We start from the raw sequence: 21008 nt of genomic DNA, 5'->3' as shown, positions 1-21008 counted from the left end.
GAAAGGGGTGGTAGAAACCTTCATGGAAATTCAGATATCCTCAATTTTTGTGAAATTTTCACAATAGGAATTAGACATATATATTCTCAAAATCTCAGTTTCTTTCAGGTATTTAGGGGTATAATATAGGAAAAATCTCCCATTTGAAAAGTCAAATATTAGAGATTTGCAATCAATTTCATTAGACCTCAATTAAGCAAGATTCCCTGAATTTCAATTTCTTCTTAAGACATCTTAAGCTTAAATTTTAAATATTTTCTAGAATCCAAATCATGTAGCGGATTTTGATTAAAATTTGGTAAAGGATTCTAGACATAAGGTGTGGTAGCATTTAATATTTTGATTTTAATCTCTGGAGGACATGAAAGTGGTGTAAAACTATTCTATTCAGGAATTTATTTTTTCTGTCATGAAGCAGGTATTCTTCTCACAAATACATAAATCAGAATTTTATTAAAAGTTTACAAGTTATTTTGAATTAATGGCCAATGTCACTAACATATTTGCACATCTACAAGCTAGGAAAATTACCAAATGCTTAATTTAAAAACACAACTTTATTTTCAGGCTTTGTGCTTGGCTAGTCAGATGAATGAGTTCTACCATGTAATAGAGATAATCCAAGATGCTCTACCATCATTTTCTGTCCTTGGCCATCCAGACTTATATTTATCTTGAAAGGGCACCACCCATTCCCCCAATACTTTATTGCATTTTCTTTGTTCTTCCACTCACATCCCACTTTCATTTAGAAATTGGCCTACTTGTTTTTGGTTCTGAACAAACCACGAAATACTGGGCAATCTATTACTTAGTTGGTAGAATCTTACTGTTTTACTTTTCTGCCCCCATTTTATTCTTGTATATATTTATGAATTATGTATTTCTAAAAAAAATAATATTTCAAATAATTTTGCGGAAAACTTAAATAAAATGACCTCTAGAATAAATGTTATGGTAACAGACATTTTTATCATCAACCCCAAATTTCCCACACTTTTGATGGCTTTGTGCCTAATTTTTTCTGTTTTTATATTTTGTACAAATAAATAATTCAAAGTGTAGTATCTGTTCTTGACTAAAGCAATCCCCCATCCCACTCCGGTGCCTTTTTAAATGAAACTGGGCAGCCCCTTTATTAATAATCAGCGTTATGTTCAATTTTATGGATAGATATTTTTAATAGTTTATGCAAATATTTCTTTCATAGTTAACCAAATTGGAAGTAAATGATATTTATTTATAGTTTATAATTTATTTGAAAGTTTCCAAGTCACTACATGCCAATGGACAAAACATTTAAAACGACAAAAGTTATGTTTATTTTTATTATGATTATTGTTATTAGTTTTATTACAAAAGTTCTGTGAATATATTTAAAAAAAAAAACGCATTCAGAAAGACACCCATTTTAAATATATTTTGTTTAAACACGTTTTTGTTACTTACATCAAAAAGTTTTGTGTAAATAGAAAAGTTTTTTTTTTTTTTTAATCCTTAAAAGTTTTGTAAATATTTAATATTAAAAAAATGTTTTGTAAATATATTTTTTCTTTTAAATCTTGTTTTGTAAATATATTTTTAAAAAATGTTGCTCGCGAACATTCGACCATGTTTGCTATTTGATGTGTTTGCAAACAACCACCGGCAATGTCGAGTTTGGACAACCGGTGTGTCACTTAAAGTGTTTGCCAATCTTCATCTTCTGCTACAGGGTATTTAATCTTTACTTGGTCCGTTCAAAGATATAAGAGCAAAATTGCAGCCATTTTTTTCTTATTCTCATGTAACACTCAATATTAGTTGTTTTTTGAGGATTTAAAAATCAATTAAAACACAAGAAACTTATCCAGCTACATAGAAGAGTACTTATCTTGCCTTTGGAGACATTTGTTTTTTTGATCACTTTTTTTAAACCTATGTGGGTTGGAAAATAAACCCAAACAAAAAAACATTTCAAAGTAAATAATGTAAAAAAAAAAAAAAAAAAAAACTTAGCAGAAAAATATTGGAAAAATATTTTCAGTTTTTATTTTTAAAATAAAACAATTGAGGTGTTAAGGGTGGGGAAATAAATATGATATTAAAAAAAAAAATTAAACCATTAAAAATTTTTTTTTTTTCATTATCATTTATGCACAATATGAAAATAATTGTATTTTTTCTACACTTTTTTTCAACAATTGTTTTTTTTATTATTATTGTTAAAAATTTCAGGGTTGTTTTACAATAGATAGGCATAAGAAAAGTGGTTAAAAATACAAATATATAACAAATAAATGTGAACAAAGGCAAGATAAGTTACTCTTCAACCTATCTGGATAAGTTTTGAATGTTTTTACTTTAAAATGTTTATTCGGTTCGAAAAACAAGTAGTGTCAAGTGTTATGTGAAAAGAAGAATATGGCCGACATAAGAATGTCACATCTTTGAGGTACTCCGGCACTTTACTACCCGCATTATTTTTGTAACACTTATTTAACATGGGGAAGAAAGGGTGTTTTGTAATGATTCTGTACTTTCGCCTAACAATCCAATAAAAAAAGATATGGTAAAACTTGAATTTAACTTGAAAATACTATTTAATAGCGCAGATGATAAACTGCAGAAGCACCTTAATTTCTTTTGAACTATAAAAAGAAAACAAAGACTGAAGAGTTTAAATATCTACAAATAAAATTTATTTGAAATTAAAAAATTAAATTAGTATCGATATTTTTAGTTTTGTGTTCATATTGACATAATTAAAAAATGTAATATTAATGACAAATTGAAATTAAGTGTTTGAAAAATTTTTTTTTAATTAACTTACCTAGAAACTATGATCCAAAGTAGGCCGTCACAACTTTGTTTTCTGGGGTCCAATATCTCACATGGATATCCATTTGTTTTTTCTGGCTCTTTTTATTCAAACTATTCAAACTTTTGTCAAATGACACACAGTATTTTTCTTTAATTTGACCTTTCAAGGTTTTGAAGAAATCGGGTGCAATTCCAAACACACACAAATATGCAGTTTTCTTTTCACCACATGCAAACTTTCTAGCAATTTCACTGCCAGGGAACATCAACTGCAATATATTTCCAACACATTCATTTGACCGATACAATGCATGGTCACTTACAGTTTTCAATGTCCACACTTGAAATGTGTCGTTCTTTGATGTGAACTCCCAAACAGAGTTCTATTTATTACTTATTTCTGAAATTCAAGATTGTGGTAGGGCTGAAATTTCACACATTGGTTTGGAGTTGTCTGATGGTTTTGGAACAAAATTGTAACTTTTCAATTTGATTGCCAATCCCTTGGACGTGCGTTCATTCATTTTGTACTTAGTGCCAGTCATATGCGATTTTAAGGCACTTTCACCCATTTTGCTCAAAACAAATGTTTTTTTACATACACAACAATATGCCTGTCGACAATTATATTCACATTCTCTGACCCACTTATATTTGGCCAACCAAGTGCGGTTAAATGTTGTTGCTTTCCCCTTTGTGAATTGGTCTATGCTATCGTTTTAATTTTAAAGTTCTGGTATAAGAGTTATGTCCCTTTACCAGGAAACTTATATGGAAAACGAAGCGACAACTCTTGTATTCACAACAATATACAATTTCAATTTTCGATTTTACTTTCAATATTTAAACATTTTAATGATATTTATTTCGATTTTATTTTTAATATTTTAACACAGATTTTTAGTGGACATAAAAAAATACACTTTTCAAGGCTATTCAAGCCATTTTCAAAGCATTTTTCATTTTTTTTTTTCTTTTTTTTCTTTACACAGTGATCACCACTTATCAAGGCCCGGAAGCCACTCAGGGATAAGGGTTATTGCAAGTACATTACGTTAGTGTGGAGATTTGATGAAGTGTTTACTTAAGGGGGAGGTTCATTAGGAATTTGTTAACATTGGACTTGAAGACATCCAAGTTGTAGTCTGGTGGGAAGCAGGCAGACGGAACAGAGTTCCACAGGCGTGCAGTTCTAAGAAGCTTTGTTTATGGAATCCGCATTTTGATTTAGGCACAGATATAGAGTGGGGGAAATTTTTCACAGTGGATTCAGCTAGACGGGTGTTTTTCGTGAAAGATTGGCGAGGGGGGACCAGAGATTGGAGTTCAGACGAGCACCTGCCATGGAAATAACGATAAAACAAGGATAGGCTCGCAACGTCTCTTCTGTGGGAAAGAGGTTGCAGGGTAGAGAAAAGGGCATCCCCCACTAAGCCACGAAGTCTATTTTGTACTCTGTCAAGGCAGGATAGGCTGTTTTTAGCAGCTCCTGCCCAGATATGGCAACAGTATTCCATCCTTGGACGTACTTGGCTTTTATATAGATAGAGAATTGCATCAGTAGTGAGATATCTTCTGGAGCGGTAGAAGGATCCCACCATCTTTCCAGCGACCTTGGCAACAGACTTGATGTACATGCTCCATTTCAGATCAGGAGTAAAGGTCAAACCCAGAAGCTTGTCAAAACACGGGGCCTCACCCAGACGAGAGCCATCCATCACAATTTATGCCAGATGGGGATCAGAGCGTTGATGATGTAAGGATAGGAGTTTGGTTTTGGATGCATTAAAGGTAACCAGCTACATCTTCCCCCACTGAACCACGCGCTAGAGATCAGAGGAGAGAGAATCAGATGTGTTGCCATAGATGGTCATGTCATCAGCATAGATGTCAACGAATGATTTAAGTATATGTTTAGGGAGGTCATTGATGTAGATCAGGAAGAGAGTTGGGCCTAGGATTGACCCCTGAGGGACTCCAGCATTTATATTGCAGGCCTCCGATTTTTGTCCATCTACCATTACTCTTATGAGCCTATCGGAGAGAAATGATTTAATGATTGAGAAAACATTTCCAGTTATACCGTAGCTGGAAATCTTGTGAAGTAGACCCTTATGCCATACCTTGTCGAAGGCCTTTGATATGTCAAGAGCAATTGCCCTAGAAAGGAAGCCTTTGTCAAGAGATTCACTAATCCTGTGGGATATAACCGTCAGCACATCTGCGGTAGATCTTGCAGAGCGGAAATCATATTGTGTGTCACTAAGGTTATTCCTGCTGAGGTGGTTGACTATTTCTCTCTATTTAATATTAATATTTTCAAAGACTTTTTCTAGCAATTAAATAAATAAGACCTTTTCAAGGCAAAACTCAAAATTCAAGAACTTTTGAAGCTTGTGCAAACCCTGGTGGACACTGAAATTGTTGGCTTGGTTTCTTGAGTTACACAGGTCCAGCTGGTAGCAGCAAACAGTTTCTCTATAGCTCATTCCCCAACACAGTCATTTTCCTGACGCATCTCCTAGATTGTAAAGATCAGCAAGCCTCACCTAGATCTATTCCTAACTGTATAGTAACCCGAGGATTATGTGACAAATGCTCATAATCCACTCAGTAACAACAATCACCTTATGATATTGGTTGACATCACCCTATGTTCTCAACTCAAGCTGAAGAGGTTTTGCTTAAAATGAGAAGATACTTCAAAAAAGCTGCTTGGAAAGCCATCAGAGAACATATCAGAGATGCATCATGGACTAATATCTTTTCTCTTTCTGCTTAACAATGTGCCAATGAGATAACTGAAAGCACTGAAGCACATGTTCCAAACAAGCCCCACTCTCCCCAATGGTTTACTTTAACTTGTGTAATTACTGTTACACAAAGGCAATATGCATTCCACCAATTCATCTGCCACAAGTCAAGTATAAATAGACAAAAGTTGGGCATAAATGTAAGAGTTAAATAGCTGCAGGCATATCAAAGTGATATTTTGAGTTGCAAAAAATAGGAACTCATGATTTCTGGGAAATTTAAAATAGTGTAATGAATAATGGAAAATCAACACTTCACTATCCAACAACTATAAGGTCACTTGCATGACAACCAATAAACCTGAGCTGTCTGCCTGGCAGTTCATCTCCCACTTAGACTGCTCAAATTACTCGCCTAAATTTCCGTTTACTACACTTGGAAATCTAAAAATCACCGCCTTCTCGTGTTTATGATATCAAAACCTAAACACCTCCAAGGCGTGTAGGTCTGATCTCATCCTTAGCATACTAATTAAGAAATATTCCACTGAGCTAGCCCCTGTTTTCTTGAAACTTTTCAACAAATATCTAGCTGAGTCCTGTTTTTTGATAGCTGGAAATTAACAAAAGAACTGACCTGCTCAATTATCGTCCAATTAGTCTCCTTGCATTCTTTGCAAAAATTTTTCAGTCAAATACTGGTCTATTAACTTGTAATTGTTAAGATTCTCTCTGACCAACAGTATGTATTTAGACAAGCCCGATCTACTGCGGATATTTTAACCATCATCTCTGGACACATTTACCATGTACTGGATAAGGAATGGGAAGCTAGAGCTGTAGCCCTTGATATACCCAAAGCCTTTTACAAGGTGTGGCATAAAAGGCTTCTCATAAAAATTGAATCCCATGCTATTTCTGAGTGAGTGCTACACATGATCAAATCCTTCATAGAAAAGAGAAAATTAGGTTGTCCTCAATTGCTGTATGACTTGATACTTACAACATGATATTAATGAAGGGCTCAATCCTTTGACCTTTATTATTCCTGATATTCATAAATGACTTCCCTGATAAAATTGTATCTCAGATGGATATACTTAATGATGATACCATGCTCTATAATAGGAAAAAACTAATGCACACGTATCCAAGGTAATGGCAGAAAACCTAGAAAACAAACTTCAGTCCGTAGTGGATGGGCCATAAGTGGATGGTAATGCTTAATGTTACTAAAACTAAATTTCTTTCCTCTAACGATTACAAAAAAAGAATCCTTCTCAACCACTCATTGCCAAAATACACTCTCTGAGAACCCATCTTTCAAATGCCTCGGCCTAACATTTACTGATAGATTTATGAGGACATTACCAAGGCTGCTGTAAAGAAGGCAGGCACCCTCTACTGTACTAGAAAACTGCTTACACCATAGAGTACCCTATATCTTTACAAAACTACAATTTGCCCATGCATGGATTATTATTTCCACATTTGGGCTAGTACACCTATCACTAGTCTTTCAGATATGGTCTAAAAAAGTCTCAAATCTAATAGCCAAGCTCCAACCTCTGTCCCATCATCACAATTACATCAAAAAAGTTTGAGAGACATTATGCATATACACTGGCAGGCACATACACCTTGATGCCCCCACATTTTTTGTAGGTTTTGACACGTATACAAGGATATACCAAAGTAGTTTGTAGAAGCTGTACTTGTCTGCTGGTCTAATCCCATACTTTCCCTGTATAGATGCCCAGATGCCAGAAACCTTTCTACTCTAATAGTTTTTTTTCCTCGAACAGCTCGAGTTTGTAGTGTACTAACAGAAATTTAAATGTAATATGAACAAACATCTTTTTGCACAACTGCCTACTTAGGATGTTCTTATAAATCTGACCCTTAATTCTCATCAGACTTAAATCTTAATGGCAATGTGCCTTGTTTTCGATGAATATACAAAAAGGTATGACACAAAGATAAAGGAAATATTGAAGTTTGTAGGATTTGAGATATTAAGGTTAAAGACAAAGGCTCATAATAGATAACAATTGGGGGAGGGGGGTAAATAAAGGCAGAAGAAGAGGGAGAGGAAATACATTTTAAAGATTGGATGTCAATTTGATGTTTGTAACATCTAATTTGTTCTATTTGAAGGATATTCATTATTTATGTGTTTATTAGGGATTAAATGTTATCATCATAGCCATGCCAGATGAGCAAAAGATCAGTTTTACTAGCAGAGAAAGAGAAGGATAGTGCTGTGCTTAAAAACGTGTGGTTAGTGGAGAGAGAGGGATGAGGGTTTAGACAGAAAATATAAACATTGAAATAATTTTCCCTAATATTTCTAAAGCTGTAAAAATGTTTTAAAGAAAAAACATCAAAATCTGTGAGTAAAATCAATTTCTTTAATATTTCAAAGTTTTTACAATTTTTACTTACATTAGAAATTGAATTGTAAAGAAAAAACATAATTTAAGCAGAAAATCTTGTGATATTATTTTTAAATATTTTCAAGAAAATATTTTTGCTAGATATTTTTAAAAATGTTTTAAAAAGAACATAAAATCAAATATAGTTTAATACAGAAAACATATTTTAAACTTTGTAAAAAAAAAAAAAAAAGGTCTTTTTTCATACATCAAGTCATTCATTTTTTTTGTAATTATTAAAACCAGTTAAAATTAGAAAGAGGCATAAATGATACAATAGAGATAGAAATTATACAGGGAAGAAATTAGAATTTTGAAAATGAATATTAAATGTGAAGCATTCTTTTTCTAAAATGCATGAATACAAATACATAACAACTTGACTATCATTTCAAACTTTTTCGTCCAAAAATTTAATTTTTCTTTTCAAATTTGTTAAACAATAATTTAAAAATCTCCTTCTTACAAAAAGATATTTTTAGAAAATATTCAACTCAGAATTTGAAAATTATGCAACATTAAAACACAGTTTGACGATAATTCAAAAGATAATTACATTTGGCTAAATATTTTTAAATTAATTGACAATGATTTATAGATGTTTCAGCATTTTTTTTAAATTTATTTGGACTGAGTTTACCTCAATATTTAAATTTTCCATGTATATTCTGATTTTTAAAGTTGATCACCTGGAACAAGGAATGTTGGGTCTGCATCTAAAAAAAAAAAATGTAAGTATAAGAAACAATAGTTTCATAAATACGCTTTTTAATAAATAGTTTCATAAATACGCTTTTTAATAAATAGTTTTATAAATACGCTTTTTAATAAATAGTTTCATAAATACGCTTTTTAATAGTTTCATAAATACACTTTTTAATAGTTTCATAAATACACTTTTTAATAGTTTCATAAATACACTTTTTAATAGTTTCATAAATACACTTTTTAATAGTTTCATAAATACGCTTTTTAATAGTTTCATAAATACGCTTTTTAATAAATAGTTTCATAAATACGCTTTTTAATAAATAGTTTCATAAATACGCTTTTTAATAAATAGTTTCATAAATACGCTTTTTAATAAATAGTTTCATAAATACGCTTTTTAATAAATAGTTTCATAAATACGCTTTTTAATAGTTTCATAAATACACTTTTTAATAGTTTCATAAATACGCTTTTTAATAGTTTCATAAATACGCTTTTTAATAGTTTCATAAATACGCTTTTTAATAAATAGTTTTATAAATACGCTTTTTAATAAATAGTTTCATAAATACGCTTTTTAATAGTTTCATAAATACACTTTTTAATAGTTTCATAAATACGCTTTTTTATAAATAGTTTCATAAATACGCTTTTTAATAAATAGTTTCATAAATACGCTTTTTAATAAATAGTTTCATAAATACGCTTTTTAATAAATAGTTTCATAAATACGCTTTTTATTAAATAGTTTCATAAATACACTTTTTAATAGTTTCATAAATACACTTTTTAATAGTTTCATAAATACGCTTTTTTATAAATAGTTTCATAAATACGCTTTTTAATAAATAGTTTCATAAATACGCTTTTTAATAAATAGTTTCATAAATACGCTTTTTATTAAATAGTTTTATAAATGTACTTTTTATTAAATAGTTTTATAAATGTGCTTTTTATTAAATAGTTTTATAAATATGCTTTTTATTAAATAGTTTTATAAATACGCTTTTTATTAGTTTTATAAATGTGCTTTTTATTAAATAGTTTTATAAATGTGCTTTTTATTAAATAGTTTTATAAATGTGCTTTTTATTAAATAGTTTTATAAATGTGCTTTTTATTAAATAGTTTTATAAATGTGCTTTTTATTAAATAGTTTTATAAATGTGCTTTTTATTAAATAGTTTTATAAATGTGCTTTTTATTAAATAGTTTTATAAATGTGCTTTTTATTAAATAGTTTTATAAATGTGCTTTTTATTAAATAGTTTTATAAATGTGCTTTTTATTAAATAGTTTTATAAATGTGCTTTTTATTAAATAGTTTTATAAATGTGCTTTTTATTAAATAGTTTTATAAATGTGCTTTTTATTAAATAGTTTTATAAATATGCTTTTTATTAAATAGTTTTATAAATATGCTTTTTATTAAATAGTTTTATGTTTTTTATTAAATAGTTTCATAAATACGCTTTTTAATAAATAGTTTCATAAATACGCTTTTTAATAGTTTTATAAATACGCTTTTTAATAGTTTCATAAATACGCTTTTTAATAAATAGTTTCATAAATACGCTTTTTAATAAATAGTTTCATAAATACGCTTTTTAATAAATAGTTTCATAAATACGCTTTTTAATAAATAGTTTCATAAATACGCTTTTTAATAAATAGTTTCATAAATACGCTTTTTAATAAATAGTTTCATAAATACGCTTTTTAATAAATAGTTTCATAAATACGCTTTTTAATAAATAGTTTCATAAATACGCTTTTTAATAAATAGTTTCATAAATACGCTTTTTAATAAATAGTTTCATAAATACGCTTTTTAATAAATAGTTTCATAAATACGCTTTTTAATAAATAGTTTCATAAATACGCTTTTTAATAAATAGTTTCATAAATACGCTTTTTAATAAATAGTTTCATAAATACGCTTTTTAATAAATAGTTTCATAAATACGCTTTTTAATAAATAGTTTCATAAATACGCTTTTTAATAAATAGTTTCATAAATACGCTTTTTAATAAATAGTTTCATAAATACGCTTTTTAATAAATAGTTTCATAAATACGCTTTTTAATAAATAGTTTCATAAATACGCTTTTTAATAAATAGTTTCATATGCTTTTTAATAAATAGTTTCATATGCTTTTTAATAGTTTTATATGCTTTTTAATAAATAGTTATATGCTTTTTAATAAATAGTTTTATATGCTTTTTAATAAATAGTTTTATATGCTTTTTAATAGTTTTATACGCTTTTTAATAGTTTTATACGCTTTTTAATAAACAGTTTTATACGCTTTTTAATAAACAGTTTTATACGCTTTTTAATAAACAGTTTTATACGCTTTTTAATAACCAGTTCTATACGCTTTTTAATAAACAGTTTTATACGCTTTTTAATAAAGTTTTATACGCTTTTTAATAAACAGTTTTATACGCTTTTTAATAAACAGTTTTATACGCTTTTTAATAGTTTTATACGCTTTTTAATAAATAGTTTTATACGCTTTTTAATAGTTTTATACGCTTTTTAATAAGTAGTTTTATACGCTTTTTAATAAATAGTTTTATACACTTTTTAATAGTTTTATACGCTTTTTAATAAATAGTTTTATACGCTTTTTAATAAATAGTTTTATACGCTTTTTAATAGTTTTATATGCTTTTTAATAGTTTTATATGCTTTTTAATAAATAGTTTTATATGCTTTTTAATAAATAGTTTTATACGCTTTTTAATAAATAGTTTTATATGCTTTTTAATAAATAGTTTTATATGCTTTTTAATAAATAGTTTTATATGCTTTTCAATAAATAGTTTTATATGCTTTTCAATAAATAGTTTTATATGCTTTTTAATAAATAGTTTTATATGCTTTTTAATAAATAGTTTTATATGCTTTTTAATAAATAGTTTACATGCTTTTTAATAAATAGTTTACATGCTTTTTAATAAATAGTTTTATATGCTTTTTAATAAATAGTTTTATATGCTTTTTAATAAATAGTTTTATATGCTTTTTAATAAATAGTTTTATATGCTTTTTAATAAATAGTTTTATATGCTTTTTAATAAATAGTTTTATATGCTTTTTAATAAATAGTTTTATATGCTTTTTAATAAATAGTTTTATATGCTTTTTAATAAATAGTTTTATATGCTTTTTAATAAATAGTTTTATATGCTTTTTAATAAATAGTTTTACATGCTTTTTAATAAATAGTTTTATATGCTTTTCAATAAATAGTTTTATATGCTTTTTAATAAATAGTTTTATATGCTTTTTAATAAATAGTTTTATATGCTTTTTAATAAATAGTTTTATATGCTTTTTAATAAATAGTTTACATGCTTTTTAATAAATAGTTTTATATGCTTTTTAATAAAGTTTTATAAATATGCGTTTTAATAAAGTTTTATAAATGCGCTTTTTAATAAACAGTTTCATAAATATGCTTTTTAATAAATAGTTTCATAAATATGCATTTTAATAAATACTTTTATAAATATGCTTTTTAATAAATAGTTTTATAAATATGCTTTTTATTAAATAGTTTGATAAATATGCTTTTTAATAAATACTTTTATAAATATGCTTTTTATTAAATATTTTGATAAATATGCTTTTTAATAAATAATTTCATAAATATGCTTTTTAATAAATAGTTTCATAAATATGCTTTTTATAAATAGTTTTATAAATATGCTTTTAATATTTCATAAATTTGAAAACAAATGAGTGTTACTGAGTGGAAAAAGACTCAAAGTGCCTTTATAAATTTGTAAACAATGAGTTTATTTTAAGATTTATATATATCATTTTGTGTTTGTATACTATTTGTATTTGTATTGATTTGTATCACAAAACCACTGAAATTTCTAAATTTGAAACAGAATCTATGTACAATATATATATATAGATATATATATTTCTATTAACTTAGCAGATTTTAAAATATCGTAAGTTCTGCATATCAAAGACAATTTTTATTTAAAAAAAATATTAATTAAAATGACGAGATTCAACAATTATGAGCAATGGCAAGTGTAAATATTTTCTTTTCAAATGAATACATTTACAATTGAATTAATGGATGCATTTTTTATTATAAATAGAACACAGGCACTCTTGTAGATTAAATAAAGATTTTTTGAAAATGCCAGATTAATAGCAAATCCAATTACTGCTTATAAGAGACCAAGAAAAATGATTTTATAAAACGATCAAGATGAGAACTCTAGTACAATTAAAAATTATAAAAATTACAATTCCTCATTCAAAAGCAAAAATAAAAATTATTCAATTAAAAGAAATCATTTTAGAGGATTTAAAAACATACCTTCAAATATTTTATCAGTTTTAATCGAACTGTTATAAGTAGACATGGAAGCTGAGAGAATGGAATCATATAAGTAATCTACAAAGAAATAAGACAGGTTAATTAATGTTTTGTGTTAGAGTTAAGTGTTTTATGTTTTTGTTTTAACAACTGACAGCGTCCCATTAATAGGATTAGATCCCTCCTTTAAAGAAATCCCAAAGGAACTTTTTCCATGACAAATGCAACACTTTTTAGCCCACCAGAGGTTTTCAGCAGTGGAATTAACACTGAATTCTTAAACTGAATCATAAGCAATAAACACTTTTATAACTTTTTATGGCAGATTTTTATTAAATTTTTTTTAATTAAAAAAGGTGTGTATGACAAAATATGTTTGCAAATAAAAGTATGTCTTTATAACTTAGCCATTGAACTTTATAAGCAGACTAGCGAGGGGTACCCGGCGTTGCCTGGGTGTTTTTCGGGGTATGTGAAAAAAACCCGAAAATGTGAAGAAAAAAAAAAACAGGTGCCCGTGAAAAAAAAAAAAACAAAGCCTTTACGACGCGCAGTTGGAAAATAGTAAAGTGTTAAAAAACAACAGGTGCGCGTTTTTGATTGACGTGACGGCGATAGGTATTCAGCAGTAAGCATTTTGTGCGGGACAGTTTTGAATGAGGTGAATAAATCGGTTTGTTTGTTTTTAAAAACTTGCTCCCTGTTTATTAGGAGGAGCGAAATGAAAGCTACAGTCTGATATGACGAAGTCGACATTGAACAAACGTTACTTAGACAACTGGCTTTCGGCCTGTGATTAGAGTCAAGTTTCGCTTTTTTTTATACCGAAAACCGAATGTAACGCGTGCCGATGCGGGAAATGTCGAATAATTAACGTTTGAAAGTCAATAAAATTAAATAGACAGGCAAGCTCCGTGGATAATTCTGAGATATTACAATTTATAGATGATATAAAAAGTTTTAAAAAGTTGTGAACCGAGCAAGCGCTTCTTTGAAAGAAGCCTTTTGTGGACATCGAGGAAAAGCATACATACATACACACATACATTTTCGCTTTTATATATATATATATATATATATATATATATATATATATATATATATAGATAGATAATATGCAAATTTTATTTTTTTTTTTTTTAATTAAAACTATTCAGTATTGTAGTGAGTGATTAGTGATCTCATACAACCTTGCCGACTAGTGTATGTGTGGTGTCATGGTTCAATATATGGTGAATGCCAGTTCAACGCGATGGAAAACCAAATTCAAATAGAGTGCAAATTTTCTATTATTCTTGGTGCAGTTAAAGGAAAGAATTGACTAATGTAGTCAATTCTTTCCTTTAACTGCACCCAGAATAGAAAATAAACTTTCAATTTTTTTTTAATTTATTTATTCCTCTTTGATTATATAATCAATTGCATAAAAAAAAAGACAAAGCTCTAATTTAGCAAAGGTTGTCAAACTTTATCAAAGTAAATGCACATGTTTCAAAACTTACAAGTTATAGGCAACAAGTGACAACAAGAAAATAACAAGGATTTTTACAAATCAAATGATATCAATTCCAGAGTGATATCTTTGTTAGACACTGAAATTTCTAGGGGATGATCTGACACCCAAATAAAAAGTAGAAAATGACAACACATATGTGCATTCATTTTACCCACAGGCTGAGAATAGAGCATGGTGTCATTGGCAAATATACCCACACAATTGGGACACAATTGTATCAGGGAAGTCATTTATGAAAATTAGGAATGTGAAAAGGTCCATAACTGTGGCATATCCACATTAATGTCATGTTTTATGTATAGATAGGGAAGGTAAATTAGATTTTCTTTTGAATAGGAAGGATTTAGTTATGTTAAACAGTCATCCAGTAATATTGTACAAATTAATTTTGATAAGACTATCATACCAGACCTTGTACAAGGCTTTTGATGTATCAAGCACTTCTGCCTTAGCCTCACTTGCCTTGTCTAGTATATATGTTCAGAGATGGAAGGATATCTACAGTAGAAAAGGCTTGCCTAAACAATTAAATCTTATACACACCCAAATTATATCACAATAACTCCAAAACTAAATGATATATTGAAAGTTGAAGTTACTATTTTTACCTGTTTTCAACCCATAAAGTACACCAGTCGGTGATATCTAGTACTTGCCTAGCAACCGCTACCAAAAACAATGTATATTAACTGTTATAATCTTAATTAATAACAATGCAAAGAAGTGTTCAGAAAAATCTGTGCTTTTTTATACAAAATGCACAGATTAATCACCATTCTTACACTGATGAACTTGAAATATCTGTGTGCAAATCTATATGAGTAGAAAAGAGCAGAAACAACTTACTTTGGTTATTTTTTGCAGGTTTCTCGTCAAGAAAATCTGACTTTGAAATAGATTTTGAATGCGAATCAAATTTCAATGGTGTTGAGTTATCTTCCATACTGAGTGGTGGTGATGTCAGTGCCATACAGTCTGAGATATCTTCTCTAGAGTTCAAATCATTGAAATGCATTTTTGGATACGGAACATCGTCAAAGATATCCAGATTGAGTTCTTTGTGATTTGAAGGTAACTGAAGATATGCATCCAGACTGATGTCCAAACTCTTCTCCGTTTGACTGGACCGTCGCTCAGCAGTAGTGGAGAATAAATTATGATCATTGTCTTCAGAATCGATTACTGAACTGCTATATGATTCAGTTAAGCAAGAAACAGGGCTCAGATCTGCAATCTTTCGGCAAGGAGAGGGAGTGCCCATATGAATTTCAATTTGGGGAATATTTTCTACAATGTACAAATAAAAGAAAGCAAACTTTTTTGTTGTGATCAATAAAAAATTATTTGCAAAGCAAACTATGAATATTTCTATAACTTAAAAATTAATGTGACAAATACCCAGCACTGCATGTAATCCTAATTTCCATCAATTACAGGAAAAGTAAAATTATATAATCTGCTTACTATTGTAATTTAAAATATTGATTTGGGACAACATCAAAGTAAAATATTTATGCCCTGGGCGAGGTTCAAACACATAAGCTGTGTCTGTAAATACAGCGCACTGATTGAGCCACCAAGGTAATAAGAAATAATGATGTTATTAATTACATAACTTGGCATTGACCAATAAATGACAAAGGCATTTCAGATTCAGATTTGTTTCTTTAGAAATTTGTCTATTTATAGATTACTATTTTTAAATATAATTATTGTTATACGTTTTTTTCTAGCTATATTTCATTTAGCTAAAATATCTCATTGAAAGATATTCGTTCAAAGTATCCACTTTAAATCAGTCAATAAAAAAACTTGATTTTTTATGATTTACTCCTGGTGCATATTGAAAAATTGATTTATTAAATTTGTTCCTAGTGTTATGACTGATAGCAGGAGTATTTCTGAGCATAACGGTAAAAGCTATTCCCTCTCGTACTTATGCCTAATCAAAAATAAAATATCATTCAAGATTAAATATTAAAATTAATCAAAAATACAATTTTCATTTATTTTTAGAAGACCGACCAATATTGGCCTTTTCAGATTTCCACCCATATGGTAGCAAAATAAAAGCAACCTGAGAGTTGAAAAAGACACCGAACAAGATAGTTCCTTTTATCCCCGACTCATGAACAACAGCACAATCACGTTGACACACCAGTTAAGCAATGATGAGCCTGGCCAGTGCCAGATGGGTGACCATTTAGGAAGGTTAGGCGCTGTATGTACCACGCAGAGTGGTAGAAATTTCCAGGTTCGTATCTGGCAGTGCTTTAACAGAGGAGGGGAAGGGAGATACATCCCCAAATCAAGACGGAAAGCAACGGGGAAACTATCATCTTTACCATTTCCCAAGATTACCATACAATTTCAAGTTAAAATAGTAGAGTTGCATGCAAGAACAAATCTAGCTTACTTTTATGTTGAATTTTTAAATAATTTTCTATTGTTTTTAACTCTGTTGCAATCATGGTAATAACATAGAATCATTCCTATTCCTTGAAAATGTTAAATACATACACAGATAATTCTTTTTTTAATCACGACACAAGCATTTCTTTAATTATTTGAAGCAAAGATTGCTTGATTCCTAGTGAGCGAGAGGTTACAAATAGTCCATCTATGTCTCTAACAAACAATTTTGTCAAATTTAATCCCTGGTTGAGGTGCAACATAAATTTTAGTAATAAAATTAGACAAAACCACTTTTGCAGCAGTTCTGTGTTCAGGATCCTTTTTAACGGTGAAATCAATATGAAAATAGAGTTTGCAAGCACAGAAACTGATATACAAAATGGTCACTTTTTGTCATAGTCGCTGCTTCTAAAAAAGACTAGCTTTATGGACATATCTGCCATTGCTAAAAAGGCAACATTTCAAATTCAAACAGTTAAGAACAGAAAATTTTTTATGCAGTTTTGATAGGTATTTAAGGAATACAACTTTAAATACATACAAAGCATAAATATAAAAGAAAAATATGTTACCACAAGAATAAGGAGAATTCAGTAAATAAGGGTTGCTTTTAACTGGACTTCGTGCCAATTTATCTCTGGATTTAAAAGCATCCATGGCTGCCAAAATTGATAAAAATACAACAACATTAGACAAATACAAGAGTTTTGCTTAATTATTCTAAATAGTCTTCATAACATAGAAATGATTACATAAGAATCTAATGACAAAATTATTTGAAAAACAAATTATTCATAAACATAAAACTCACAATATTTAGGTTAACATCAGAAATATAGAAGACATATCTGCAATTTGTTGGGTTATTACCATTATTTCTTCCACTTTGTTTTTATCCAAAATTCATAAACTGTGACATTCTTCTTAGTCTTTTCATTTTTATATTGCAGTTTAACGTATTCATGCAGAGAGGTAATACCTTTTTGAGCTGTTCTTCTCAACTGGTCCATACACTCAACACTATGTGATGCATTTCAGAGCACTTTTCTCTTGCGCAGTTTAAATGACCATCTGGGTGTGGTGAAGAGCAACTTCATTCTCACAGTAATTTTGTTAATAGGCATAGCAATAATCAGAACACGGCAGATCCAAAGGAGATTAACCTTGATAAAAAAGGGTTGTGTATTCTTTACACAGTTTTTGTGTAATTATTATCAACAAACAAATGCTTTGGCAAAGAGAATGCAGTTCATTCTTTATATAACCAGGTGTACTGCTGAAGGTAGTGAAGTAGCATAATTCATTTGTATATTTATATAACTATTGAGATGAGGCACAGTCTGAAATCACCAATAGGCTAGGTATAACCTTCCTGCAATTTCCCAAATAGTTACTATACAGAAAATAGTGTCAGTGGAGGCTTACTGGCATGCTCCAACTGACCAGATTTATGTCAGTTAAGATGGTGGTGGGTGTAGGCACCGTCTCATTGGTAAATAACTGAGGCACACGTGCAACGACACTACGCATGCAATGGCACACAAAGTGTAACTTATATGTCACCTTTTCTTGGCTACAAGCTGCATCAACCACAGTAGTCATAAACTCCTGTCGCAAAGGCTTTGACAAAAGTCACCATTGTCACTACGTGGATGATTCTCCCACATGGGAACAACTACAGGCACACAACTAGAGTGAAGAGTAGAATAGCCACCTGATTAAACCCCTGCTTCAACCATGATGACATCAAATACAGATGGAAATGACAGATGCTTTCAAGCTGAGTAATATGCCCAGCTTGATGTCCTCTTGGATACTAACGGTAGAATTTGGTCATGACAATAAATCATGGAAGCTCTTAATAAGTTCAGAGTGGCAACTCGGAACATGAGTACACTTAAGTGAAACTGAGAATTAGTCAAAACCTTAACTAGAAGGGTTGATGTATATGGCATGCAAAAACCTGAAATGAGTTTGTTGAGACCGGATTCCTAAGTGGCAAAGGCTCCCATTACAAATTCTATTAATGTAGAAAAAGGATGGCCAAAGTGAAACTGGTGTTCTGTTGGCTAAGTGTATAAACAGATATGGTATTTAAATTTCTGACAACATACTCTAGAGCAACCAGATTTTTAACACCCAAAATGAGCACCGATGAAAAGGACACTTTTTCAAAAACACTGAATTCTTAAACTTTTACTTCCAATTGAATCATAAATAAACACTTATAACTTTTTATGGCAGATCTTTATTAAAATTTTTTAATATAACAACCTTTTTTAATTAAAAAAGGTGTGTATGACAAAATATGTTTGCAAATAAATGTCTTTATAACTTAGCCATTGAACTTATAAGCAGATGGATAATATGCAAAATTTTTTTTTTAGCAAAACTATTCTGCATTGTTAATTTTTTCATATTTGTTTTAAGTATATATCTCAAGATTCTTGATTTGTCCATGTAACTAGGAAGGTATTTCTGACGGCAATGAAAATGATTGGTGTGGACAAGTGGGCTGTCCATGTTTGTCTCTAACATATGCTCAAAGTTGTGTTAGTATTAAAGGGCTTGAAGTGGGGGTTCAGATTCATCATGGCTGGGTACTCAGCCCAATTTTCATCATGGTTTTGGAAATGTGGTATTACATGTTCCATACTAATGCCCCATGAACACTTTTGTATGCATGTGACAAAATTGAATTATGAAGGATCAGGTATATATTATAGATTTCTTAGCAGATTAACAAACAAAAGAAAAAAAAATTACAGGTGAGAATTTTAAATGCACTGTAAATTTTGTTTTATGAATTAAAACAAAAATGATCATTTCCTGTTTCCATTTAAATTTACAGCACTAGAGACTGATTAGATATGAAGATATCGATGACAAAAGTCGAGAAGTTGATCAACTTAAATTTATTATTATATTATAGATTAGAAGATTATAGATTATTATATTATAGATTAGAAGATTATAGATTATTATATTATAGATTAGAAGATTATAGATTATTATATTATAGATTAGAAGATTAGATAAATTTATGTTTTAAAAGAACAGGAACATTGAATGTAAATTTATTATTATATTATAGATTAGAAGATTAGATAAATTTATGTTTTAAAAGAACAGGAACATTGCATGTAAATTTATTATTATATTATAGATTAGAAGATTAGATAAATTTATGTTTTAAAAGAACAGGAACATTGCATGTAAATTTATTATGATATTATAGATTAGAAGATTAGATAAATTTATGTTTTAAAAGAACAGGAACATTGCATGTAAATTTACATAATGTTTACAAATTATTTTTTACTGAAATTATTTTTTATTATCTTTAATCTTAATATAATCATATAAAATAGATGACATTCCATCATCATCCACAACAGAAATACTTACAAAGAGCTTCATTAACATTTTGTGGAACAACATCAGTCAATCCCATCACATGCTCTACAATCTGAAAGATAAAAATCATGAGAAAATTTTTAATATTTTAAATATCTTTTACGCTTACTTAATATTTTTCTTCTTTTTTAAAAATCTGATTTAAACGGGGGGGGGGGGGGGGGGGGTGTACGATTTTGAAATTTAATTATTATGGCATTACCTTAATGATTAAATTTTTACGGTATTATCCTAATGATTAAATTATTACGGTATTATCCTTAATGATTAAATTATTACAGTATTACCTTAATGATTAAATTATTACGGTATTACCTTAATGATTAAATTATTACGGTATTACCTTAATGATTAAATTATTACGGTTTAACCTTAATGATTAAATTATTACGGTTTTACCTTAATGATTAAATTATTAAGTGAACCACAAGTATAATTTTGTTAAACTAACATTGTTTTACTCACTTAAATGATTGGATGTATAAAGCCTCCAAAACTGCCAATTCTTTGAATGCAAGAGAATTAATTGAAAAGTTTTAAAACAAAGAAACGACTAGACAATTAAAACAAATACTTTTAAATTTCGAAGAGACATTCTTTGTTCAA

At 29.0% G+C, this 21008-nt stretch overlaps 1 protein-coding gene across 3 annotated transcripts in view; it reads right to left on the bottom strand.

Moving 5' to 3' along the window:
* Positions 1-7948: 7948 nt before the first annotated feature.
* The window catches only part of LOC145246788 (uncharacterized), a 242356-nt gene continuing 229296 nt past the window's right edge, over positions 7949-21008 (bottom strand). Inside the window, exons 18-22 of one of the 3 annotated variants that reach the window (XM_080108584.1) lie at positions 20394-20454; positions 17558-17644; positions 15417-15857; positions 13055-13132; positions 7949-8706 (exon numbers count right to left, since the gene is read on the bottom strand). In XM_080108584.1, the coding sequence (XP_079964710.1) occupies positions 8666-8706; positions 13055-13132; positions 15417-15857; positions 17558-17644; positions 20394-20454 (708 nt within the window). In that variant the 3' untranslated portion in view covers positions 7949-8665. The remainder of the gene's footprint in view (positions 8707-13054; positions 13133-15416; positions 15858-17557; positions 17645-20393; positions 20455-21008) is intronic. The other 2 variants (XM_080108585.1, XM_080108586.1) reach the window with 2 other exon arrangements.

This window comes from Euprymna scolopes, chromosome 24 (assembly GCF_053919585.1).
Source record: "Euprymna scolopes isolate OS-2025 chromosome 24, ASM5391958v1, whole genome shotgun sequence".
NCBI classification, from domain to species: Eukaryota; Metazoa; Mollusca; class Cephalopoda; order Sepiida; family Sepiolidae; genus Euprymna; species Euprymna scolopes.
This window is presented reverse-complemented; position numbering and strand designations above follow the sequence as displayed.